General features: G+C 34.8%; 1 protein-coding gene and 1 long non-coding RNA gene across 2 annotated transcripts; one reads left to right on the top strand and one right to left on the bottom strand.

Annotated features, from left to right (window-relative positions):
* Positions 1 to 306: 306 nt before the first annotated feature.
* Positions 307 to 10,578, bottom strand: LOC105763612 (protease Do-like 10, mitochondrial). The gene is made up of 8 exons (XM_012581882.2): positions 10,141 to 10,578; positions 9,784 to 10,029; positions 5,928 to 6,123; positions 4,838 to 5,097; positions 4,298 to 4,425; positions 2,590 to 2,793; positions 1,717 to 1,767; positions 307 to 733 (listed from the first exon to the last, which is right to left on the bottom strand). Exons 1-8 carry the CDS (start codon positions 10,472 to 10,474, stop codon positions 497 to 499), a joined length of 1,656 nt encoding a protein of 551 aa, XP_012437336.1. The 5' UTR covers positions 10,475 to 10,578; the 3' UTR covers positions 307 to 496.
* Positions 10,579 to 16,489: 5,911 nt separating this feature from the next.
* LOC105763614 (uncharacterized) lies at positions 16,490 to 24,441 on the top strand. Its single transcript, XR_001124336.2, has 2 exons — positions 16,490 to 16,950; positions 17,036 to 24,441. It is a non-coding gene; the product is annotated as an uncharacterized LOC105763614 (long non-coding RNA).
* Positions 24,442 to 27,592: the final 3,151 nt, after the last annotated feature.

Here is a 27,592-nt window from a genome sequence, read left to right as displayed (position 1 = left end):
TTTTACTCTTGTATACCCGAAGAAATATTAACATTTTTAAAAATTACATGCCTGTGCCGCCTAACACATTGACAGCACCAAAAAAAATTAAGTAATTATTTTGAAATAATTGGGGGGAAGTAAAATGGTTCCGTCAGTTGATCAGGCAACACTGGCTGGTTATTGTGCATTCTACCTATTTTCGTAAGTATTAACCTATCCTATTTCAATAATTCATTTAATTTTTTATATTATTAAGGCAAAAAAGCCTCTGCATTTCTTCCAAGGAAAAGTTTCAGTGAATAAATTTCAATGTGAGCATCTGCATTTCTTCCTAAGAAAATTGCAACCCTAGCATAACTGCTTCTTCCATAAGTAATGAAATTGAATATGCCTACATTGTTTTGCAACTAAATTCTTGAACTTATATGAGTCGACAATAAATGAATTACACTCAAAAATTGATGCAAGCAACTCAATTTGATAATCGACCGATCATTAAGTTAAGGTCAAGTCTCTACTCAGCTGAATCCATTAACAAACTGTTCTGCTCACTTAAAAGGTCGATGGACATCCGCGATGGTATTCGATGACGTTCAAGAATCCGGGAAGTGGCTATTCTGGCCGATTCATAGTTTAATGCAACTACCCTATCATCATCCAAATCAATCCTCAAGCTCTCTCTGCTACAATTTTCCACAAGTTGGCACAAGTGCTTCAAATTTTTTATTTCAATTCCGTTGACTTTCTTGACCTGTCCACCACAGTTTCTTTTTAACCTCTCAGAAAACAAATAACCACGCATACATCATACGCAAACGAATACGTAATTACATCGGCAGTTGGACATACACTGGTTTTCAAGTGCAGAAACATAATGGCATTAATGCAACCACCAAGTTAAACAGATCAATAAACAGATTTGATTCCATTTTCTCAAAGGAGTACCCAATGGCCAAATATATGAAGAAAACTTTAAAACCCTGGCATACCCATGTTTGACACACAACCTGACACACTTGAGTCCGATTAATATAAATGCAAGCAGACATCTGGTCTTGAGTTTCAAATCGTATTTGTCTGTCATCGGAATTGACTGAAAATGCAAATGAACTGATTTGAGGACTTTTTTTATGCAATCAAAGAGCGCTACAACTGAAGCCTAAGGATCATTCTCCTGTTCTCTTTTACTTTATTCAATGCTTTTTACTTCCTTGAAAATTGACATTTGAAAACAGATGTAACTCCTAATATCCTAGCCGCTCAATGTCATGAGTTATGGATGCCTACATCTAACACTCGTGCCCAAATCTAACATAGAGGTTGACTATTTTGCCTTTTATTGTCCTATTCCTATTCATATGATGAATGGCATTTTGTGACAGAAAATCTGTAACCTAGTTGCTCCTCTATCTCCTCGAAACAAATTTGTAACATTTCATGATGAATAGAAACGTTCATATGATGAATGGCTCCTCGAGCTAGTTGGTTGGTTTTGTTAACAGCCTGTAAATAACTGGTTTTAAGGGATTTGTAAATAGCTAATTTTAGGTATTTAGAGAGATTTTATTTTCTTTCCTTTCTAGGCAGTGTATAACTTTTATAAATTCTGACTTTGAGCTGAATGCAAGATGTACAATTCTCTCCTGACATTTCTACTTTCATAACTGGTTTATTGGATGTAGAAAACAGCTATAGAAACAAAGATGATCCAACCAAAGGAAAATAAGAAAGTACCTGTAATTCAGCAAGACGCTCATAGCCTGCGTTGATATCATCCATCAAAACCTGAACCATATAACAGTTTGTCATGAAGGTGAACGGACATAGAAAATCCTTTGGTTTAGTATTTAAAGTTGTATATGAGAGGTTAAACACTTGATACATGCCATTAGGCAAAGTTTTAGAAATTCATCAATTAATATGGTAAATAAAAGGGCAAATGGCATAATTCTACACCACCGGTGGAGTTAAAAAGCTGTACTAGTCGTATATAAAATAATAAAATTCCTTAAACCCTAGTGATTCAATTAAATTTCCCCCTTTTTGGGGTATAGGAGTGTAGGAGAGAGCCGCAAAGAAAGTAGTCCAAATTTCAACGATAGGACAATTATCTCATAAATCACTGATGGAGTTTCTGAACTTCAAGAATGAGGAGAGGATTCCATGGTTGCAGTAGTTCTAGCTCTAAATTAGAAGCACAAGGAACCATCTATCTAAAGGAGGTATGGAACCCCACCCCCCCGGTACAATGCAGTTGAAAGAGTTGCCACATAACCCTTTCAGGTATGTTTAAAAATAAATATAATATAATAAAAGTACACATGTTAATTCTTTAATACCACTTACGGAGTACAACAAGGAAACTGTCTGTGCATAGAAAACGAACTTGAATAATCTATTCCAAAAATAATAAGAAAACGAGAACAGTAGCATCCAAGATTTGATAGTTAAAATCATTAGCCAAACCAAAGCTTCTATCTATATCGATTCATCTAGGACCTAAATTTTACTTGGTCTTTCTTGTAACTGAAATTGACAAACTACAAAGTTTTCATCTCACAGAAACAATCATGCACTAATGATGTCAAAAAAGTCTTTAGTTCAAACCTGAGACAAGATTACAAGTTGTTCCCCAGCTCTTTTAGGCAGCTCCCTTAGAGCACGTTCGCAGAGCCGACGAGGTGAAGTATTATACCAGTCTTCCCCATACTCGTGTAGGTATGGCTGGGTTAGTGGAACAAAAACCAGACCAGCAAAAATATAATAACTAGGAAGTTTATCAAATTGATGAACTGGAACCAGCGGCTGCAACTGTAAGATCAATGAAAACTAATAAACTAATGATTCAAAATCAAGGTTAATTTCACCACTAACCAAACAATGCACTGACATAAGTAGTTATATTATTAATAATTTCAGCAGTCAGAAAACATGTGTAATAAGACCAATTGAAGCATTAAAAATACTATAAGATTCTGCACTGGAAAAAGTAAACCAAAAATTGTCAAAAGGCAGCAAGAATCTACAAGCACCTTAAAGTTGAGTAATTGAAAGCCTGTGCTTACAAGAAACCTTTTTTAGCACAAGAATCAGAATCAATTTAAGCATTCACCTCAGGCAATGGATACAGACACCTTACTTCCTATACATGGTTCATGAGCAGCTGTTTGATCCTTCGTTCAATAGGATATGTATTTACATTTCGGTTTTAGGTGTACTGACGAGAAAACAAATTGTAGCAGACAAATTTCTGTCTTTTTTTTAATTGCAGCAGTTATGTGGAGGAACATGATGGCTTCCCAATCTTCTTGGTTGTAAAAACTATATATGGCCATTGCTATCTGGTCTTCTAGCAAGGGATTTATCACCGTCTTCAATATGTCTCAGGACTCTAGCCAATTCCTACTAAAACATTGATTAGAGATACAAAGACAATTATCTATTTTACCTTGCCCGATGGCAAAGACTTCCTTCTTAATTTATGGTGGGAATTACATGAGTATTCCTCATTTCATTGAAGCAGAGGATATGCTAGAGTGTTTCACTTCAGTTAACTTCTAATTAGGGCTCAATTAACAGCTACAATATATGTTTTCCAGGCAAATAATTAGCCTATAACTATGATGGGGATGGCTGATTATTGGGAGTTTGAAAATTAAAATCTCTACAAAACAAAGTTCAATATGATTTTTTATTCATCCATAGTGTCTTCTATTCTATTCCTCATCCTTTATCTACTCTTCTTTACTGGACTCTCTTATAAAAAGACAAGTTTCATTTTAATAGCCAAGTTTTGGCTATCAGCCCAAAGCATCCTAATTCTTCAATAATAGGAGCATAATGATACTATCCCTTCTAAAATTAACTCTCAGAGTTAATTTAATTCCTACATAAACACGCCTTTACTTGCAAATCCCCACTCATCTTCACCATGCTGGTGAACACAACACCTATTTATTCCAACAATTAAATTATCAGTTTAAATCATAAAAACTGGTCTAGAAGTTTAAATTTTTGCTTAAAACTCCACTATCAAATTCTGCTTCATCAATTAATCTATTTCCTTTCTTTTAAAGGGAGAGAATGTTGTTTTCTATTCAAAATGAGAATGAAGAAGAAAAATGTTAATCAGGCACAGATTGTACCTAAAAGAACCGCAAAATATAATCAAATTTAATAAATCATTACAGGAGGCATATATGAAGAATTCGGGCTCTTCATGGTTTCCTTAAAACTTTCATTAACCCAGGTTAACAAGGTTTATGCAAATTGAGGATATTACTATATTTAATAAACCTTTAAAAGAATTACTCACAGGTTGAAGGGTGATGGTGAATGCATGCTCTTGACCATTTCTCAGGACTTTGACTAGTGCAGTTTCATTGGGTTTCTTCATAGACACCAAATGATCAAATGTTATCCGTTCCCTGTTCCGGAAAGGAACTGCAATGCATGTAAATTCCACTCCAAATTAAGTACAGCAGAAAATTATGAATACCAATAAAGTTACCACTTACTAGTATATTATCCAAAAGAAAAACATTAGGGAAATTCTATCCTCGAGCATCTCACTTTCAAGAAACCAAAACAAAATTAAAAACAAAAAATAGAAATTCCCCTTATAGTGACAATGGTAGGTGCCTTATTTGAAGAGACTGAGGATAAATGTAATCATGTTACCAGAACAAAAATAAGTACCATGAGAAAAAGGTCTAAATGTTATCTTAGAAAGGGTCGGAAAATTTTATTAAGAAAATGCAATTGGCATGATTGCAAAATGTTTATTGGCAAAATGTTGAATCTCATTTGAAATTAAGATGAAAAAAAATTGAGTGAACAGTTATAATTCAAGTACCGGTTCCATCATTTGCTATAGGCACACCATCAAATTCAAGGATGATATCATCCTTTTTTAGGACTCCATACGCATCAGACAAAGGATTAATTTTGCTCACAAGTACACCGGTCATATGAGGTTGCATTTTGAAGTGGTTACGAAGTTGAACATTTTCTGTAGGTTGACATGAGAGACCCATAGAGCAGAATCCCATGTATTTTCCACTTTCCTCTATACCAGCTATAAAATGCTTTATAACAGGAACAGGAATTATATAGCTGCATATCATGAAAAGAAAAAAATAAAAAAAGATTGAAATATATACTTAGCCAGAAGGAATAATCTTATGCTTTTGAACTAACAAGAAGTTACTTTAAGTTTTAATAATGTTCAGTCTGGACATGTCCAGCTTAGCTTTCAACTTTTTTTTATGCAAGTTGTTATAGTTTCAGATAATATAAACTAAATAACACAATTCTCAATCCTAGACTATATCATATTTCCTTAAACATCCCAATATGGTCTTTGGTTCTCAAGGCACTGTTCTGAACATAATATCCATTAAAAGCTTCCTTCTAACAAATATGGCCAAAATGTCTAGCATTTAATAAACCTTAAATGGTTTTTTTTAATAGAAAGAAACAAAAAGATGCATTCTTCTTCTGATATTCCTTTTTTCTTTTTGCTGGTGCTTGTGTTCATCCACAATTAAGATCTAAAAATGCATGGTGCATGTCGAGGTACTAGATTTTTAATAGTGGGTAGACTCATATAGTGAAGGAATAAACAAACAAGCAGGCACTATTTAAATTACAAACCGCACATGTGAAATGGTACATCGTTTAGCATTACATCAGGTTTAACAAATGATACTCAAGATAGCATTACATCAGGTTTAATAAATGATACTCAAGATAGCTATCAATGCTATTTGAGGGAAAATGGGGCAACAACAAAGAGAATGCAATACTGAAACCCCACTAAATATAGTGGAAATTCGTAGAAACCCCAAGTAAAAAAACATTTTATCACCATAAGAATCAATGATCAAAAATAGATAACCTGAAACCAAAATGATGTTTATGAAGGAAACAAACTCACAACTCACCCAATATTCTCTGCACCTGAAAGGTTTTGGAAAGCTACACCAGCAACTTTGTTCCCCATAATTGCGGGGCCCCCACTATTCCCAGGGTTTATAGCTGCATCTATCTGTATTGCCATCAGCTGGGTAGCACCATGTACATACTGTGTAGGTTCAACTCTAGAAACAACCCCTTTAGTAACAGAAATGTTGTCACCTCCTGCATCCAGGCAAGGGCAATATGACATGTAAAAACTAAAACACAAACTAATTCTTAAAAGAAAGTTCAACATCCCATCGTTTGCTGTTATTGATGCCTTTGTGGGCAAGCACTATGTCAGACACAAGAAATCGGCAGCAGAATAAGGGGTTTGAATCTGACTTAATTCTAATTGTGATTCTTATTTCGTGGGATTGAATTCTGATTTTATTTCCTACAATTTCCATACTAGTATGCTATCAAATTAGGGCTTTGCATCTATTGTATATAATATATTAGTAGAGATATATTTAGATATTATTATATATAGATTTTATTTACTTTGATTTGTTTCCTTAATTTAACTCTCGTAGCTTTGTATAAATAGGATACCCTAGTGTCACGGGCTGCAATTCAAAGCCCGTGACAATCAGACCAAATGAATTCCATGGAGGTCTATCGTTTAGATGAAAATCATTTGACCCACGAAAGTTGGCCCGATTCAAAGAGCTATTGAAGAAGCCTATTCATTTGAAGCCTGGGTAGCCCAATGATGCTAATATGGAATGATAGGCTACTTTAGTAAATATGGGAACTAATCTTAAAAGTTTGAGGAGAATAATAGCTTGTAAATCTCTTTATTTAAGGGACAGACTAATCTCGTCCATCGATATAACTTGATCTAGACCGCCGATTTTGAGGGAGCTCAACTATAAATAGAGAGTCTCATTGTTTCTTGTATTCTTTGAGAGAAAGTAATACAATTGAGAGCATTTACTCAAACACCTCTCGTGCATAGTTTTCTAGTTTTCTTTGGTTTTCTATTCTTTTATGACTTCTTTTGGCTAAGTTGCTTCCGCTATATAATTTGGTGTCATGAAGGAATTCTTTGTAAATCCTCAATTGTTTGATGGTTAGGCTAACTTAGCCGTGTTTGCATTGAAATGATCACTTAAGGCTGCACGGAACTCGAGACGAAAGTTCTAGCCCCATGACACTAGTATGTGAATAAATAGCTCTTTTTTCTTGTCTTACTGTTTCTTGACTCCTATTTTCATAACATGGTATCAGAGGAATTTTGGCTCGATTTACAAGTTTTCACCCTTCCACACGCGTCGGCACATGGGGGTGCATTGAGCACCGTCTGAAATTGAGTGTGAAGAAAAAGCTTTAGAGCCAAAATACATGCAAACAGCACTCCAAGTAATAACAATGTAATCAACATAAACCACTAATAAAATAATACCTCCCTCGAAGTGTTTATAAAACACTGTGTGATCACAATTACTCTTCTTCAACCCAAAGATTTTCTAAGTCGACATACCCTCTGACTATGACAAGTAATTCATACCTCTTTTCTACCTTCCAATCTCAAATGACCTTATCTAAAATTACTTCAGTCGATGAATCAACTTCTTGTGTTCTTAGGTCTAGAATTGTCTGACCTCATCCCTTCCCTTAAACTTAGTCTTAATGTTTGCCTAATATTTCATTTACTCTAATCTCTTTTAGTAAACATACAAGTGCCCTAAATTATTGTGTCTCATTTTTCCTAATCATTATCTTTTTCAAGATCTTACGACAAAGCAATTTATTGGTAGAGGTTATGAAGTTGAAGGTCTTTATGTTCTTGATACAAAGGTATCGAGATCCATTGCTTGTTCTAGCGTGTTAACTCCTTTAGTGATGCATTGTTTGTTGGGTCATCCTACCTTATAGTCTTTGAAGAAATTGTGTCCTTAATTTAAATGTTTAGCTTGTCAAACATCGTCATCCTTTAGTTTCTAAAGTTAGTAAACGAGCTAAGTCCCCTTTTGAGTTAGTTCATTCTAATGTTTGGGGTCCTTGTCCTATTTCTTCTATGGTTGGGTTTGGATTTTTTGTTGTTGAAATAAAAACTCAATTCGATTTTCCAATTCGTACATTACGAAGTAATGATGCAAAAGAAGATTTTTCTGATTTATTTAAAGATTATATGGTTAAAAATGGAATTCATCAATATTCATGTATTGGTACTCCTCAAAATGAGGCTACTGAACGTAAACATAGATGTCTTGAAGTTGATAGAGCTCTCCTTTTCAAATGAAAGTTCCAAAATGTTTTTGGGCAGATGTCTCCACAGCTTGTTTTTTAATAAATCATAAGCCCTCTTCATTTCTTAATGGTGATATTCTTTAAAATGTTCTCTTTCCATCTAAATTATTGTTTCCTATTGAACCTTAAGATATTTGAAAATACTTGTTTTGTTCATAATGTTCGTCCACGAGTAACAAAATTAGATCCAAAATCTCTTAAGCATGTCTTTCTTAGGTACTATTGTCTTCAAAAGGGTTATAGGTGTTATTCTGTAGATCTTAAACAGTATTTAGTGTCTAATGATGTCACTTTCCTTGAAAATTCTGCTTTTTTCTCATATGATTCTAATAGCTCACAAGAGGAAGATGACATTTTGGTGTGTACAGTCAATTAATTCTCCAAATGTAAATGCACTTGCTCCACCATCCAGTCGGCCACCTATAATTCATGTTTATTCACAATAAAAAAACTTCCAGAAACAAATCATCTACCAATCTCTTCGCCAGTGGACCCAACCTCTAGTTTTTCTAATCCAGGTCTTGACCTTCTATTTCCCTTTTTCAACTGGATTATTTGCTGATGATGCAACTTGGGAAGATGTTCTTCACTTCAAAACTGCCTTCCCTAATTCTAAGCTTGAGGACAAGCTTTTTCTCCAAGAAGGAAGTAAAGTTACTGACATGTGGCTTTGAATTTGATTTAATTCTAATTGTGATTCTAATTTTGTGGGACTTAATTTTATTACCTAAAAGTTCCCATATTAGTTTAATTAAGAGTTTACTAGTATACTATCAAATCAAGGCTTTACATCCATTACCTAATTCGTAAACCCCTACATAAATAGTGAAATTATTCATGAATAAGACAAATTGAATGTCTAATAAATTAAGTAGCCTACTTGTTAGAGTTTCAAGATAAGCAACTCCCTTAGAGTTCACATCACCATAAGCAAAACTAGGAATAAGAATAAGGCAAGACCTTTCCTTCAAATTTGATTTCTCATTAATTGTCTGGTGACTTGATCCCAAACTTGAGACCATAACATTCGCCCACAAGGAAACCTTCAAAGCCTAATACCTTATCAACAATTTCTTTAATAGGTCTTTTCTAGTAACAAAAAAGAGATTTAATTTAGTGATACTTAAAATTAGAGGAATGCGGCTTGCACTGAAAGTCTAACAAATAGTAAGTATTCAAAAGTCATATATGGTCGATAGAAGGCTAATGTGTCTTTGGTATTTGCCCAAATGCTATGTTGCTCCAACTCTTCCTTTTTCTTTAAGTACCCATCTCTTATGTATAATCAAACATAGGCATGAGGATATAACCCTCCAAATACATTAAAAGACTCGTTAAAGAATGAATATACCCATGTAGGACACATATCCAACACTCACTCCCAAGTTCAAGTAACAAAGCCAAGATGTTTTACTTTGTTGACAATAGCAATGATCACTCTAGTTCTCAAGAAGCACATTTAGAATTGAATTCACCTATCAATTTGATGGTTCTTTCTGAGAAATGGAAAGAACCATTGTAGCTTCATGTAACTCAAACAATAAAGGAAAAGCAGAAAATGAAATCAAATTGGGTGGATTGGATCACCTTGAGGATATCCAACAACAGCAACAGCTTCCTGCAGAAATGGGATGTCTCCAAGCTCCAAGAAATTCATACCCTCCCAAAACTCTGGGCTTTCAACAACAAGAATGGCTAAGTCACATTCATGGCCCACAGCTTGAACCTCAGCTCTATATTTAGTGGGGGAGCCATGCTTTCTAACAAGAACAAATGTATGATCAGCCACAACATGAGCGTTTGTGAGAATCTTTTTTCCCGGAATAACGAATCCTACAATTAAAGTAACAATTAAACTGGTAAAGCAAAGCTCAAATCAGAAAATCCAGAATGATTGGCATTGCTGTCATCAATTTGGTGCACAAGATTGAAATAGAAAAGGACCTGAACCCATGGTTTCGCGTTGCGACTTATTCTGCCATGGAAGGAAATAGTTAGGGCTACTGCTAACAGTGAAGATCTTGATCACTGAGTCAAGAGCCAACTCTATTGCCTCATAAGTGTCAGTTACGGTATACAGAGAGCGTCTTCGCCATTGCCGGAGGCTACTCTGTCGCTCCCCGACATAAAATCTACTCAATTTGATGTCAGTGTTGCAAAATGAAGGAACAACTTTGGGTTTACTGAAACAATAACCTTTTGCCAAGAACAAGGACGACCAGCGCTTATTACAACAACATTTTAGCCTCCGCAATGTGCGGATTGAACAACTTAACATCCTTTTGGGGCTTGTGAAGGAGGCCGAGATGGTAAAGACGAATGAATGACTACAAGATTAATACAACAAATACACAACTACGGAGGGGTTTGTTCATACCAACTATTTATATATATATGAAGGGAATTTAAGTGATTGCTGCTGCAATGCAGGTACAATTTAAACAAAAAGTAGGGTTTGCGGGTTAGATTATGCCGGGTGTGGATAGTAGATCTGTTCATGGGTCGAGTTATCTTGTTCGATCTGAAGGTCTGTCTGAAATATGAAATAATTTAAATAAAAATATAGGTCTGAAAAATAAGTTTAGATAAAAAAAATAAGATTCGTTTAAAAAATGAGCCGAGCCTTGGGTAATGTATTTTTGGCCCGGCCCGACTCGAATTCACTAAATGACAAAAAAAATTATTTTTTAATATTATTTTATTATTGCTTTCTCCCTATTTTGCTATCATTTTACTATTATGTTGCTACTATTTTATTGTTATTATTTGGATATTGTATAAAACTTATTTTATTGTTAATTTTGTTATTATTTTAAAAACATTTGTTAATTTTGTTATTATTTTAGAGGCATTTGCTTGTTAAGTTACATCTATCTTGGTATTATTTAAGTATACATATTTTTTAAAATTTATTTTCAATTTGCTGGGAAATATTTATTTTGATGTTTTTAGTATTTTTGATGTATTATATATATTAAAATTATATAAAAATAATATAAAAATTAGTATGGGCAGGCCAGGTTGGGCTCGAGTTTTAACATTTTTATTCGGGTCGGGATTGGGTAAAATTTTAGGCTCATTTTTCGAGAAGGGCCCGAGCCTAGCAAACGGACCTAAATTTATAGTTGAGCCCAGCCCGAACCCGACCCGACCCATGCACACCTCTAATGGATAGCTAGAAAATTTTTAAATTGGATTAGAAATTTTAAATTATAATAAATAAATAAATAAGTTGTATTTGACTTTAGGTAAATTTAAGTTGAATTTGTTATATTTCGAAATTATTTTAAATTCAAAGTCGATTAAAAAAACATGAGAAGGTTTGTTTGTTCTTTTCCGTACTTTCTTCGAAACACAAATAGTAAATAATTAATTTTATTTATAACATATCATGAATAAAGTTTAATATTTTCATAATTGGATCGATAAATGAACTGATCAGATCATTGATTCTCAGTTCAATCAATCTAAGTGGTTCAATTGAATAAATTATTAATATTTAAAATTAGGTAAAATCGTTTTATCCGATTCAATTGATTTACAAGTCAACCAATCTAACCCCTTATTTTGAACTAGTATCTCAGTCGATTTTCGATCCAATTAGTCTGATCGGCCAGTTCAATTCTAAAAATAGCGACGAAGCTTCATGCATTTAATTTAATATCGTGTAGATATTCAAAATTTTCATTTATGCCATAATTTCCACAATTTTAATTTTAAACCCTTTGACTTTTAATTTATACTTAAGTTCACTTATGCCCAGTGCAATCAATCTGACTAGCTAGTTTAGTCTGGTTTTGAAAATAGTGACGAAGCTTCATGTTTTTAATTTAATACAATATAAATATTCAAAAATTCCATTCTTACTATAATTTTCACAATTTTAAATTATAAACCCCTAATTTTTAATTCATACCTAAGTAAGCCCACTTATTTAAGTACAAATCAAATTATATGATTTTATCCATGTATAAAAAAAGTATAAATGACTTGTATAAATAATACAAAGTTGAGAGTTCTTTTTAATATTTTAACCTAAAAATTTTATAAAAATAGAAAGTTACGTTTTGTTGACCAATGCTAACTCAAAAAGAAAAGACCTATTTGAAAGAATATACATAAACAATCAAACTTTTCCTAAACTGTTCGTGACAAAGTGAAAATTTGTATTTTTTTCATTCAAAATTAAAGCTTTCTTATAACCGAACTGGTGGTCGAATTGATTAGGCCACCAAATTACTTGTCCAACTGATTCGATCAGTTTTATTGGTACGGTCGATTCGACTGGTCCAACCAATTCTATTAAATAAATCATTAAAAATTGGCTTGATATATCATTTGGTACTTGAATTTGACACTTTTTCTAATATGATGCCTATGTTTTTTTTTAATCCAATTTGGTACCTAAAATTGATCAAAGTTATATATTTTAGTACTCAAAGGTAATAGTGTTATCTTTTCAATATTTAATTTGAGTTTTAGGGTTGATTTGATGAAAGTTCATTGTTAATATTATTACCTTTGTATTTTCATGATTTTTTAAAGAATAAATTTAGTATTAATTGTGAATTTGTTTAATTTTACATTTAATTTGTCAAATATAGTTTCATAGATGTGATTTAATTTGGGTTTTAGGATTGATCTAATATTATAGATAATTATGATTTTTTATCAAATCAAGTCTAAAACTCGAATTAAACACTAAAAAATTAATACTATATTCGTCACTAGAACAGAGTTACGGAGCATTATCAGACTAACGGAATAGTAAATCATTTAATTCATACATCAATGCAAGCATAATCTAATTACATTCCAATACATTCATAATATCCCTTAATCGGGCCTTCGAGGCCCTAAAAACACTTTGAAAACAATTTGGGACTAAATCGAAAACATTTAGAAATTTTAGGAAAAAGTTAAAAATTTTGAACTGCAGGGGGGTCACACGGCCATGTGGCCAGGCCATATGACTCACACGACTAAGACAGACGCCCGTGTCTCAAGCCGTGTGGACATTCAAATTAGGGACACACGGCTATGTCCCAGCCCGTGTCCATGCCTGTGTAACTCATTAACTTGGGTCACACGGCCAAGCCATACGCCCGTATTCCAGGTCGTGTAACAGCCTGATTGTATGTCTTGAACCTATAGGGGACACATGACCGTGTCGCATGGTCATGTGTCACACATGGTTGAGACACACGCCCGTGTCTCAGGCCGTGTGGACCTAAAAAGTACCTTAATCAACAAGTTTACCATTTCAAACTTACTTGGAACCTAAGCAAACCATTTACCTATCCAATTTGACTTTAATCATGCAAAAAACATACCAAAATCAACCTAATTCATTGCCTAACCAATGTACCCTCATTGGTACCACAAGTATATATATTTATATCAAAACATAACATCAATTCAACCTATTAATTCATTCAAGATATCACATATAATCACCAACTCAAACATACCATACCTTAACTACTTAACAACCAATACATCACATGCACTTTTATCCATTCCAACAAGTATCAAATGGATATACTAACAAATATTAATAAAATACCAAAAGTACCAAAAGAAGATCAACCAAAGCAACTTGTACAACCAAATTCATACTTAGCTAATTACAAATCCAAACATTTGTATCATCATTCAACCTATCACATGCCATATAATATGAAGTAAATGTTCAAAAGCTGCCGATTTAAGTTGGATAGTGTGACTTGAGTGCTGATCCGATCGTCCAACCTTCCGAGTATCTACAAGAACAAAGTTCAACACAAGTAAACTCAATGAAGCTTAGTAAGTTCGACGTATTAAATCGATAAATCTTACCGAAATAAATACAATAATTTAAAAAGTAATATAACAACCCTGAAAGTTTCCTGTCATCCACAATCCCAAATGGTAATTAATAATTAATCAATTCAAATCCCAAGTATATATGGAAAATTCATCATAGTTACCCAACAAGTTAACTTACCGAGATTTTCAACTCAAAGACCGGCTTACGAATAGAAGTACATCATTAGTCCAACCAAACATACCAGATGCTCACTCGAGCCAATCCATCCATCACACCAATGCTCATAAGAGCTAATCCAACCAACACACCAAATATAGAGTACAACACGATAGTTCGCAACAAATGCTGAACCTCGGTTTACTTGGGCAATATAAAAATATATCCTCCAATACCATCTCCAATCCAAACCACCATAACGCATCAAATCCCAACTGTACTCTATCTCGCGTTTAAATCAAGCCGAGGATCAAGTTTAATATTAAACCTCAAATTACCATTCATCATCAACAATTAAGAATAATTATATAAATAGTAACACATTAGACTACTCATTAATTTCTTTTGATATTAAATTTTAAACCGTATGAACTTACCTGGACCAAATTGTAGAAGTTGCAGAAGTGTAGGGACTATTCTATAATTTTTCCTTTTTCTTGAGTATCTACGGGATCTTGATCTAAAATGTAAAATTCTTTATTTATCAGCATATATTTCATTTCCAATCCATTTTACAATTAATACCTTTTATTTTCAAAATTACACAATTACCCTAAATATTTATAATTTTTATAATGTAGTCCTTTAACCCTAAATTCATCAAATTAACCATTTTTCTCAAATAAATATTTATACAAATATACTAGGCCCTCAAAAGCCCTAATAAATATCAAATTTACTATCAAACCCTAATATTTTGATATTTTTACAATTTAATCCTAAAATCGAAATTTAACAAAAATCACTTTACAAAATCATCAAATAACATAATCAAAGTTCCAAATACATGATATTCATCAAAAAAATTCAATATTCATCAATGGAAACTTCAAAAAATTTTAATAGAATAAAAAAACAAAGGTATGGGCTAGCTGGACCTAATTGCAACGATCTTAAAAACATAAAAATTACAAGAAAACGAGTAAAATTACATACCATGCAAAGAAAAGAAGCAACCGAAACTTCCTAGGTAAAAAATGGTGGTTTCAACCAAGAGTTGAAGAAGAATGAAGAGAAATGATTTAATGTTTCAATTTGTTTTAATTAATTTTAACTTATTTACCATTTTGCTATTAAACATGCCATTTTTCTATCACTTTTTTCTTTCTAATTGACATCCAAAATATAACTAGGGTTTAATTATCACTTAAGGCCTTCCTTAATTATTAATTAACCCATTTAATCACCTAAATGCATTAATTAAAAAGTTTTGCACATTTTTCGCTTTAGTTCTTTTCTTTAATTAACTATCTAAACATTAATATTTTTAAACCAAATTTTACTACGACTATATTGACTCTATAAATATTCTAAAAATAATATTTACGAGTCGATACGATGAAAATTTGTGGTCCCAAAACTATTAAAAATCGGGCTATTACATAAAATATATGACTTTTGTCAAATATAGATACCAAATTGGACTAAAAAATAACACAAATACCACATTAGAAAAAAAATTGTCAAACTCAAGTACCAAATTTTGTATTAAACCTAAAAAATTCATAAAATTAAAAATTTTAAAAATTAGCTCAATCGGTTTTATCGCCCAATCAACTGACCCGTACTAATTCCCGAGTCAACTGGTCTAATGCCTTTCTCTAGATCAATACTCTAGCCAATTCTTGGTCCAGTCAACTGATCTAGTCCAGTTCAAACGACAATATTTAAAATTCTCCTAAATAGTTAAACTTAAAAAAAATGTTGTTAAGGTTTAAAATTAATTGAAACCTAAATTTGAATTTGAATTATCCTAATAATGAATTTGGATTATTTCAAATCTTGAATTTTAAATATTTTAGTTCTCAAACAAAATTTAGAATAATGAATTCATAAACCATAAATTTTAAAGCTAAAATTTTGAAATTTAAATTCAAATTCTCATGTGCTACCTAATTGATAAATAAATAATATATTAAAATATATGTTATTAAATAATTAACCACTTATATTATTAATACTTGTAATTTTATCTCACTTGTTGAAATTAAATATTTTAAGGTAAAATATATCAAAAGTCACCTTAAAATAGCGCCATTTTTATTTGATTATTTTAAAAATTTATTAATTTATTTTAAAATAGCTAAAATAATTTCTTTTTCTTTTTGATAAATAGGCTGGGCCACACTTTTATTCATTAAGAAAAGAAAATTAAACGTATTACAACCAAACAATCACAATTGAAAAGCCCAAAGCCTCATCTAGAAAAAGCCACGCCCACTAAAGGCATAATTAATATAAAGTAACAGCTCATTCAAGACAATCACTGTAGTTTCTCTTCCGAAAAAACAGAAGTAGATAGAAACACGCGCAAAGGACCTTTCATTTCCTCTCATTCCGATAAAAAAGCCCCCAAGAAATCCAGAATGATGCTAATGCCCTATCTCAGCCCACCGATTGTCTTTCTCCGCCGCCTTCCACACTGCCTCAAGGATTCTCTCCATAAGATAAGTGGTTTCACCCTTGATAGATCCTTCTTTTGCTAAACTGTGTGCTGTCACATTTGTATTTCTTCCCACAAAACTGAACCGGCAATCCACAAAGCCTCGACTTGCCCTTTTTCACATCTTCAACAATATGGCTTATTTTTGAAACATCCTCTTTTTCATTTTGTAGTTTTTTCACCATTGTGAGACTATCCCCTTCCAATATCACTCTCTAGAAACCGAGATCTAGGCCCATTTGAACCTCTTGGAGGCATGCAATCGCTTCACCCGCAAAAGAGGAAGGTACATAATCATTCAATATCATTCTCATTCCCACAATCTGCCCTTCTGAATCTCTCCCCTCTAACCCCGAGAAGGATTTAAGTAGATGACCTTGAAAAGAAGTGTCAAAATTGATCTTCACAAACAATCGTTCAGGTGGCTGCCATCTCACCTGTTGGACATATCCGGCAGATAAGTGACCCTTAATCTCCTCTAATTCTTTTAAATACGATACTATGAATTCAATCGTATTTATATTTTGTCTGATTTTCCTTTCATGCACTTGTTTGTTCCTGTCGCCCCAAATCACCCAAATGGCACAAGTAATTAGGCTGTGTAAATATGATAAAGAATTCATGAATAACTAGTCCATCCACTGTTTGTAACTTGCACATGACATTTCTGTAGGCCAAGTAATATTTAACAGACTCCAGATCTCCTTGACAGCTTGACAGTCACGGAAAACATGTTCCAAAGACTCATCTTTCTATGTACATCTAGGACAAGCAGTCAAATTTCGCAACCTTCTTTTTTGTAAATTTTTTAAAATAGGGACAGTTTTTGTAGGCTTTCCAAAATGTAATTTTATTTTATTTTCTATAGCTCTGCTAGCCATATTTTCTTGTATACCTGCCTAAATGTAGTCTAATGTAAATTAGGCTCCACTTCAACAGACTCTATCAATAATAGCTTGTATCCACTTCTAACTGAATATTCTCCCGAGGTCTCACCTCTCTAGGCTTGTTTGTCCTTTTGCCAGTGATGAGAAAGAGGAATACTTAAGACTTTCCTCGCCTCATCTACAGACATTATGTGAGCAATAAGATCTTCTTTCCATCGTCTAGAATTTGGATCTAACAATTTAGAGACCAGATTAAAATTTTGTCCTATACCATTTTCGCGTAGCCTATAATTCTCCAATTCTGACACCTAAGCATCTTTCCATATCAAAATTTTGGATCCATAACGCACCCTCTAGCACATCCCTGACTTGAACAATCCTTTTAATTCAGATAACAAGATAAATGCCACCCTTGCTTTGCTAATAAGGCTGTATTAAACTTGGATAAGCTTTGAAACCTAGACCTCCTCATCTTTTAACAAGCATAATGATTTCTAATCACACCAATGAATGCCTCTTTTATTATGACATTTTTGCCACCAAAATTTAGTAATAATTTGTTCCATTTCACCATATAATGAATTCAGCAAAAGAAAGCACGACATAGTGTAAGTAGGAATTGCTTGTATAAAATACTTTTAATAAATACATGTTTTCCTCATTGTGAGAGAGGTCTAATGCACTAATTGTGAATTCTGTTTGACAATCGATCCTTCAAGTTCTGGAAAGCGTTTTTCCCCTTTCCCACCATATTTAGAAGGCCTAGATATGCCTTAGGCTTTGCTGAATAACGAACTCTAAAAGTTTGAGAAATCATGTCTTTCTTTTGATTCGAACAGTTAGAGCAAAAAAATAATAGCGATTTCTCAAAGTTTATATATTGGCTCGAACATTCTTCATATTCCTTAAGTCCCTCCATCAAAGTAGCCACTTCTCTATCAACAACTTTCTCAAATAAAATGTAATTGTCAGCAAACATTAAATGAGATATACTGGACCCCTTTTATAGGCTTTGACCCCCTCAAACTCTTATCTTCAATAGCTAGTCTCATTATAGTTTATTGGCCTTCGCTGCATATCAAGAACAAATATGGGCTTAGTAGGTCAACTTGACGAAGCCCTCTGGATGGTTTAAAAGAACCACCATCGATGCCATTCATGTTAACTGAGTAAGAAACTGATGAAACACAATGCATGATCAGCTGCACCCAGGAATTTGCAAACCCCATCCTTTCCATCATACTCTTTAGTAATCTTCACTCAACTCTATCATGAGCTTTGCTCATGTCCAATTTTAGATCTAAGTATCCCTTATTCCCCAAATGTCTCACCTTTAAAGAATAAAAGATTTCATAAGCCAACAATACATTGTCTATGATCATTCTATCAGGAACAAAAGTGATTTAAGCAACGTCAATGCACACATTCAGCACTTTCTTAAGACGATTGGCATTGTTTTGGCTAAAATTTTGTATAAAAGGCTAATCGGCCGATATTGCATTAGATTGTGAGGCTGAGCATTTTTAGGGATCAAAACAATAAGAGTGGAATTTATGGATTCCAAAGATTGCCCACCATTTAGGACCTTAACGCAAAATTTACCCACATCGTTACCCACTACATGCCAATACTTCTAGTAGAACAGAGCCGGAAAACCGTCTAGACCAGCCGCCTTTGTTGGACCCATCTCCTTTAACGCAACCATAAGAACCTTCATTTTATATTCTGCCGTTAATTCTTAATTCATTGCTTCCATTATGTTTCGTTTGACCTCTGACAGATTATGTTCAACATTACCAACCTTTTAAGTTTTGAATAGATTAGTAAAATACTCTTTCCCTTCCTCGGCCATCTTATCATGTTTGTCACAACCATATCATTAGACCTTTTCAACTTGCGAATACAATTGATGTCTTCTTTAGGAAGCAAACTAGTGAAAAAATGTAATATTTTGATCCCCCATCTTTAGCCAATTCGCTCTAGTGTCACAGGGCTAGAGTTTTCTCTTACGATCCGTGCGGCCTTAGGCGATCTGTTCGTCCAAACTCGCCTAAGTCAGTCTTTACTCGAGTGATGATTCTTAAAGAATTCATCCAAGGCACCAAATTGAAGAGCGGAAGTGATTTATGCCAAAAGAAGCTAAGCCAAAGAATAACAGAAAGAGCGCTCGCAAAGTGTTTGAGTAAATGCTCTCAATTCTCTTATTCACAAAGAATAATGAAACAATCAATGGAGTGAGTACAACTGAGGGGGAGGCTCTCTATTTATAGTTGAGCTCCCTCAAAACCGACGGTCAAGATACATTTTCATCGATGGACGAGATTTGCCATATCCTTTTATTTTAGGGATTTACAAGATATGTCATATCAAATATAATCTAATCTTTACAAGATATGATTTTCTCTATCTTCAAAGATTAGTTACCATATTAGCCTAAGTTGCCATTTCTTTCTTATCGGGCCAATCAAGCTTCAATTTGACAGGCTTTTCTAATAGTTCTTTGAATCGGGCTAGTTCTCGTAGATCAAATGATTCTCATCTGAGTAATAGACCTCCATTAGATGCATTTGGTGCGATGGTCACGGGCTTTGAACTGCGGCCTGTGACACTAGAGCATTGCTCCCGATATGCCTCTTTTCTGTCCATCTCCATATTTAACAATAATTTTGTGTTAATGAGATCAGTAATATTATCATTCGTCCTATCCTCTCTGTTGAGTTCTTCAATTCGCTTCCAATAATTATTACACCCATCTTCATATTTTCTCATCACAAGACTCTTCTAAAGTCCACCAAGATTCGAATCTAAACTATTATACACATGATTCTTTTCTTCAAAATTTGTGGATATAAGTAGTGGGCAATGATCAGAGAACGAGTGGGTCAAATGCTGCACCTGGAACTTTAGGAATAATTGCCACCAATCCAAATTAGCAACTCCACAATCTAGTCTCTCTCGAACATTATTAGCCTCAAAGTTGCCCCTATCCCAAGTAAACCAGGAACTCACGTAGCCAAGATCATTCAATTGGCATTCATCTAAGGCATCTCGAAAGCTTTCCATTCGGCCACTCTCTTGGGATACCACCATTCTTCTCAAGAGAATAAAGAATTTCGTTAAAATCTTTGCCCACCATCCAAAGGAGGTTGTTCCCGCACCTTAAGAGTCTTAAATAAATTCTAGGTGTCCTCCTTATACCGAACATCCGGAGTGCCATAAAAATTGGTAAATCTTCATGTCATCCTCTCCGTCCCATTAACTACCTCAACATCAATATGAGTTTTAGACACGCTAAATGCTCATATTTTCCTTCCACCTAATATATAATCCTCCTCGGGAACCATCCACCAGCATATCTATATCAGAAAGAAAACCACATTTTCTCCTTATCACCTTCATTTGATTTGAATCTAATTTCGTCTCCATAAAGAAGACTATATGAGGATTAATTTTCGTCTCCATTCCTTCATTTTCTTCCATAACTACTCCCTCCTGTTTAGTAGACCGTCCAGAAAAAGAGCTACCTTCCAAATTGAAACAAAGAATATGATTTGTTTTGACCCACTGATTATAAAACATTCTCTCTTGATTAACATTCCTCTAATTGCCCCCATATTCCTCTCATCAACTTCTATAATTGTTACCTCCATTGTCTTTCCGAAGCCATACACTGGTTGCAATTGTCGCCTTTCGAATCGGAGCTCTTAGAGCTAGATCCCATCCAAGTGTCACGAGCTGAAGTTTTAAAGCCTGTGACCATCGCACCAAATGCATCCAATGGAGGTTTATTACTCAGATGAGGATCATTTGGCCCACAAGAACTGGCCTGATTCAAAGAGCTATTGGGCAAGCCTATCAGATTGAAGCCTGGTTGGCTCGATAATGAAGAGATAGCAACTTAGGCTAATATGGTAACTAATCTTAGAAGATAGAAGGAATCATATCTTATAAAGATTAGATAAGATTTGATAAGGCATATCTTGTAAATCCCTAAAATTAAGGAATATGGTTTAATCTCACCTGTAGATGTAATTGTACTTGACCGTCGATTTTGGGGAGCTCAACTATAAATAGAGAGCCTCCCCATCAGTTGTACTGACTCCATTCATTGTTTCATTATTATTTGTGAATAAGAATAATAGAGAGCATTTACTCAAACACTTTGCAAGCGTTCTCTATTATTTATTCTTCTTTTAGCATAAATCGCTTTCGCTCTTCAATTGATGCCTTGGAGGAGTTCTAAAGAATCTTCACTTTTGGGCGTAAAGGTTGACTTAGGCGAGTTTGGAGCAAACGGATCGCCTAAGGCCACATGGATTGCGAGACGAAAGGTCTAGTTTTGTGACAAGTGGTATCAGAGCCAGGATTGAGCCAAGTGGTATCCGAGCTGTTGGTTTGAACCAAGTGATATCTGAGTTATTGGTTCAAAGGCACCGTTGGGATGTCGAGATAAGAGTTCAAATAAAGGTGGCCGAGGAAGTCTTTGAGGGAGACATTGTCGGCAGTAGAGCAACGTGTGGGTAAACTTGAGGGATCCATGGAAGATGTAAAGGAGGCATTCGATGGGGTCGAGTATCGCATAGCAAACTGGAAGGACCAGTCCAGAGACTGTAAAGATGTCTCTTAATTCCACCATGGATAAGGTAAACGAGTTGTTTAATTCTCACAGAGATAGGCTATCGGAAAGGAATGATGCTCTCGAGGCCATGATGATGGCTTTGAAAGAGGAAACAATGGCCACGATGAGGGCTTTGAGCACAAGAATAAAGGAGCTGACATTATGTTGACTAGCCATGGGAAATGGAGTGGCAAATGTAGTACTCAGTAACGAGGATGTCTCGAAGCCGAAAGAGTTTGTGGGGACAAGGCCTGCATGCGATGTGGACAATTTCTTGTGGAGGATGGAAAACTACTTCCGTGCCAAAGGCATCATGGATGATGCGGTTAAGGTAAACACTGCTCCAATGTTTTTTATTGACATTGCATTTTTATGATGGCGATGTAGGACCACAGATAAAACGCAAGGTGAGATTGAGACGTGGCAAGAGTTCAAATGCGAGTTGAAGGGGCAATTTTACCTAGAATTTGCTGAGGAAGAAGCTCAGGCAAAGTTGGAAGGGATAACGCAACGGGTCAAAATGGGGGAGTATGTTTGAGAGTTCAAGGAACTCATGCTCCAAGTTTCAGATGTGACTGAGGAAGAAGCATTGCTTGCTTTTCAGAAGGGATTGAAGCCGTGGGTCAGATAGGAGGTGGAACAAAGAGGTGTCCAAAAGCTGTCGGAAGCCATGACGGTAGTTGAGTCCGTGGTCAAGCTTGGTCTAGGGAAAAACAAGTTTGGGTCTTCCAAGTCCGAGGAAAGGGGTGTATGTGAAATGGATAACAAGGAAGATATTGTTGATGGCAATGACAACGGTGACCATGGTTGTAATAGGAAACCACGAGTTGGAAAGAAGAAACCCAAGAGGTAAAGGGACAAGTTGAAATGCTTTCTTTGCGACAGTCCACACATGTTAAAGAAATGTCCGAAGAAATTCGCGCTTAAGGAGAAGTTGGTGGGTAAGGCCTTAGTACTTGGTTCGAGCGCAAGGGGTGTCGAAGCTAAGGAGGTCGAAAGCGAGAAGAAGCCAGTGGAGTGCTTCTTGTGTCATGGTCCGCATAGGTTGCGGAAGTGTCTAAGGAAGTCTATCATCGAGGGGAATGATGAAGTGGACAGGGAGCCCAAGAAGCTTGGTTCGAGCAAGGGAAAAGTCGAAACCAAGAGGGCAAAGAGGAGCAAAAAGAAGCGAGTAAAGTGTTTCTTGTGCCGTGGTTCGCATGAGTTGCGAAACTGTCCAAAGCAAGTCGGAGTCAAAAGAAAGGCAACGTTTGAGCTTGGTGAGTCATCGGAGGGGCTTCCACCCAAGGAAGTGTGAGTTTGTCATCGGACTTAAAGTAAAAAGTTACGATAAAAACAGTGAAGCTGGGACAAATGAGGCTCAAGTTGAGTGAGTCGTTGGAGTTTGCTGAGTCATCGACAAGGTTTTCACCTATGGGAGAGGTGGGTGGTACATCGGAAAGAAGTGATGCATGTGGGACAGTTGACCAGAGTAAATGCAAAGGTATATTTCGAACACTGTGATAGTGTTTTGTATTCTAACTTGTTAATTTGGCAAGAACGTAGGGGCCCTTTCGAAGTTCTTAAGCAAAGAGGCCGAGAGATTGTGGGCAAAGTAAAGCCAAGTGTGGTGAATTAAGAGGATTCTGTTCGAGTCAAGTTAGAATGTTGACAAGAGAGTGATATAACTTCTTATCATCGAGATGTACAAACGAGTAGGACGGTTCGAGTTAAGAAGCGACGTAAGCCGAGGTAAAAGTCCCAAAAGAAGGGGAAGGCTAAGGCGTTGAGACGAGACCGAGGCGAATCCAGTCAGTGCCATTTGGAAGTCGCAATGATGACGTTGCGAGAATGGGTAGGGGAGAATGTCATGGGTCGAAGTTCAAAGCTCGTGACCATCACATCAAATGCATCCAATGAAGGTCTATTGCTCAGATGGGGATCATTTGGCCCATAAGAACTGACTCGATTCAAAGAGCTATTGGACAAGTCTGTCAGATTGAAGCCTGTTAGCCCGATAATGAAGAGATGACAACTTAGGCTAATATGGTAACTAATCTTAGAAGATAGAGACAATCATATCTTGTAAAGATTAGATAAGATTTGATAAGACATCTTGTAAATCTCTAAAATTAAGGGATATGGTTAATCTCATCCGTCAATGTAATTGTATCTTGACCGTCGGTTTTGGGGGAGCTCAACTATAAATAGAGAGCATCCCCCAGTTGTACTGACTCCATTCATTGTTTCATTATTCTTTGTAAATAAGAGAAATAGAGAGCATTTACTCAAACACTTTGCGAACGTTCTTTCTGTTATTCTTTGTTGTTCTTCTTTTGGCATAAATCGCTTCCGCTCTTCAATTGGTGCCTTGGAGTTCTAAAGAATCTTCACTTTTGGGCGTAAAGGCTGACTTAGGCGAGTTTGGAGTAAACAGATCGTCTAAGGCCGCACGGATTGCGAGACGAAAGGTCTAGCCTGTGATACAAGAACCATATTCAACCCTCTATTATACAGCCTCGTTGGACAGAAGCTATCCCTATGACCCAATCGACCACAAGCAAAGCAAAGCAAGGAAAACTTCTCATATTTAAATTTTGCATTAACCTTGATCCCCATATGTTAAAATGATTTTTTTTTGTCGTTTCAAAGGAACACGAACAACGATTAGTACCTTTACACGCATAATTTGGAGCAAACGGATCGTCTAAGGCCGTACGGATTGCGAGACGAAAGGTCTAGCCCGTGATACAAGAACCACATTCAACCCTCTATTATACAGCCTCGTTGGACAGAAGCTATCCCTATGACCCAATCGACCACAAGTAAAGCAAAACAAGGAAAACTTATATTTAAATTTTGCATTAACCTTGATCCCCATATGTTAAAATGATTTTTTTGTCATTTCAAAGGAACACGAATGATCAGTACCTTTACACGCATAAAATTCCTGATTCCCCATCCGATTAGTTTTGAATCGTACTCTACAAATTGGCCCACAAATTTTCCAAATTGTTTGGCCATATTTTTTTGAAAATAACCCTTAAGGAAGATCATTAATTTGTAACTAGAAAAAACAGTAAATTGATGGTACTTGAAGAGGTTCCTCATTTATCCGCAAGTGATGGAAAACAAAAAGATGACTATTGAAAGTCCAAGGGGCTCCATTCTCCATCCTTCCAATATCCAGGTCAGGATAAAACCTAAAGAGAAAGCGCTTCTCTCTTAGATTTGATATCACAACACCCCTCAATGGATGCCAAATATTGGCCATAATATTTTGCATTGCCTGAAAATTAATCACACTTGCTGTTAGAAAATAGCCTACAAGATAAAATTCATACTTGTGATTGTCAAGATCCCCATCTTTGTGAACACTCGAAGCTTCTTCATTATCATCTATTTGTAACTTTTATTTCTCTCTCTATACTCAAGAAAAGTAATAAAAACATGAAAACTGGAAAATAAAATCATAAAATTAGCAGAAGCGAAAATTTTCTAATAAAAGAAAGAGAGCATGACTAGAAAATTACTTGTACTAAAACGACAGATAGAGAGCACAACGTGCGAAACGGCTGACACTCATTAAAAATGGTCACTTAGTCATTATCTCATTAATGGAAATTTGACTAGACATGCCACATTAATATTTTTTTATGCTCGATTGTAAAAATTACAAAATAAAAAATTATTATTTTAGTCCCTTTAAAAAGTATAAAATTTTTAATCTAACACCCCATCAGCAAACAACCGGCTATCCATTTCTCATCATCGTCATCATCACCGGCCGGCGTCTAGGTCATCATCCACTTGCCCTACCTAGCAAAACTGAAACCAACTGCAATTTATTCTTTATATTTTCAGAATTTACTTTTTCTTTTTCTCTTTTTTGCCTTTCACAAACCTTAGCTGTTGCTCAAATGCTCCATTGCCTATCACGTCTTCCGAACAAAGCAACAATTGACAACTAGGTTTATTAGACAATAATCACAGCAGTTTCAAACTTCCATCGATTTAAGAGCAAAAATGGAGGTTAAGTACAAATGATCTGGCCTGACTCAATCTTTTTACAAAATTCTCCCAATTCTACATCTGGGTTTTTTTTGCGTGCGTAAAAAGATGGAGGAAGCATGGATCAATTTTGAGATTCTGTGGGTAGCTTATACATATTTGATAAAAATTAGGGAATGTGAACGGAAGAAGAAACAATGGCTGATAGTGTTCTTGAAGCTACAATCCCACATCTATCCGCTCTCCTCTCAAATACTTTTAGGGTCTGTTTGATAGGGAAAAATATTTTTCGAAAAAAGTTTTCTAGATTTTACGGTGTTTGTTTTGTTGGAAAATGAATTCCTAAGGAAAACATTTTCCAAAACACGGGTAAAATTATTTCATTCTTTTCGAAAAATGTCTGTTGACACCATTTTTTGGATGGAAAACGGGGTCGACTTGGGTTTTAAAAAATGAAACGAAAACGGGAGTCGCCACCAATCCTTTTTTATAAGGTGTGATTGGATCACCTCGAAAAGTGGTTGTTTTTAATAAAAGGTTTGATTTTATTAAAACAACTAGTTTGGTCCACTTAAATTCGAAAAAAAGCGGGTTCGGAGTTGATTACGCATGAGGAAGGGTTAGCACCCTCGATACGCCCAAAATTGGTACCTAGTTGATTACTTAATGTCTTAATGTCGAAAAACTGAAAACTTTAAAGAAATTTAAAATACGATCCTTAAAAAAAACTCGAATGGCATGGATTAAAATTCAAGAGGATATTTGGCAATTTAGTTAAACGAGAAATCAAAACCCAGCACCTTAGAGCACGTTCCTCGAATTTCCAAACGCAAAATATTGCCTTATTTTGTAATTTTTGAAAGGATATTTAGCTATTTGGTTGAACGAGAAAAATCGACACCCAGCACCTTAGGGCATGTTTCTCGAATTTCCAAACGCAAAACATTACCTTATTTTGTAATTTTGAAACTAGTTGGTTGAACGAGAAAAATCGACACCCAGCACCTTAGGGCATGTTTTCTCGAATTTCCAAACGCTAAATATTGCCTCAATTAGAAATATTTTCCCTTTTTTGAAAATATGATATTTATATGCATGATGGAATAATAAACATGATGATGTGAATAAAAAAATAATGTGAGCAAAAACAAATCATTCATGTATATACAATAACAAGTAAAAATAAGAAAAATTAAAACATTAAAAGAAAATTATGGACATATAAATAAATAAATAAATGAACACTAAGTAAACAAGGATAATAAGGAATAAAATAAATAAAGCTATAAAAATATGAAAACATATGTAAGTATATATATGTATACTTTATATATTTATGTAAAAAAGAAGAACTATGTATGTATAAACATATTATGTAAATGTATTCACGTGTATAAATATATATATAAAATATAAAACATATCTACATATTT

The sequence above is a fragment of the Gossypium raimondii genome, chromosome 12, assembly GCF_025698545.1.
Source record: "Gossypium raimondii isolate GPD5lz chromosome 12, ASM2569854v1, whole genome shotgun sequence".
Classification (NCBI taxonomy): domain Eukaryota; kingdom Viridiplantae; phylum Streptophyta; class Magnoliopsida; order Malvales; family Malvaceae; genus Gossypium; species Gossypium raimondii.
This window is presented reverse-complemented; position numbering and strand designations above follow the sequence as displayed.

What these genes read in the sequence shown, in the direction of transcription:
- LOC105763612 (XM_012581882.2), bottom strand. Translation starts at nt 10,474, where the DNA reads ATGTTAAGTTGTTCAATCCGCACATTGCGGAGGCTAAAATGTTGTTGT. An exon ending in TATAGCAAATGATGGAACCG is followed by an intron (nt 4,426 to 4,837) that starts GTACTTGAATTA and finishes CATGCATTGCAG; the next exon opens with TTCCTTTCCGGAACAGGGAA. An exon ending in TCACCATCACCCTTCAACCT is followed by an intron (nt 2,794 to 4,297) that starts GTGAGTAATTCT and finishes TTGATCTTACAG; the next exon opens with TTGCAGCCGCTGGTTCCAGT.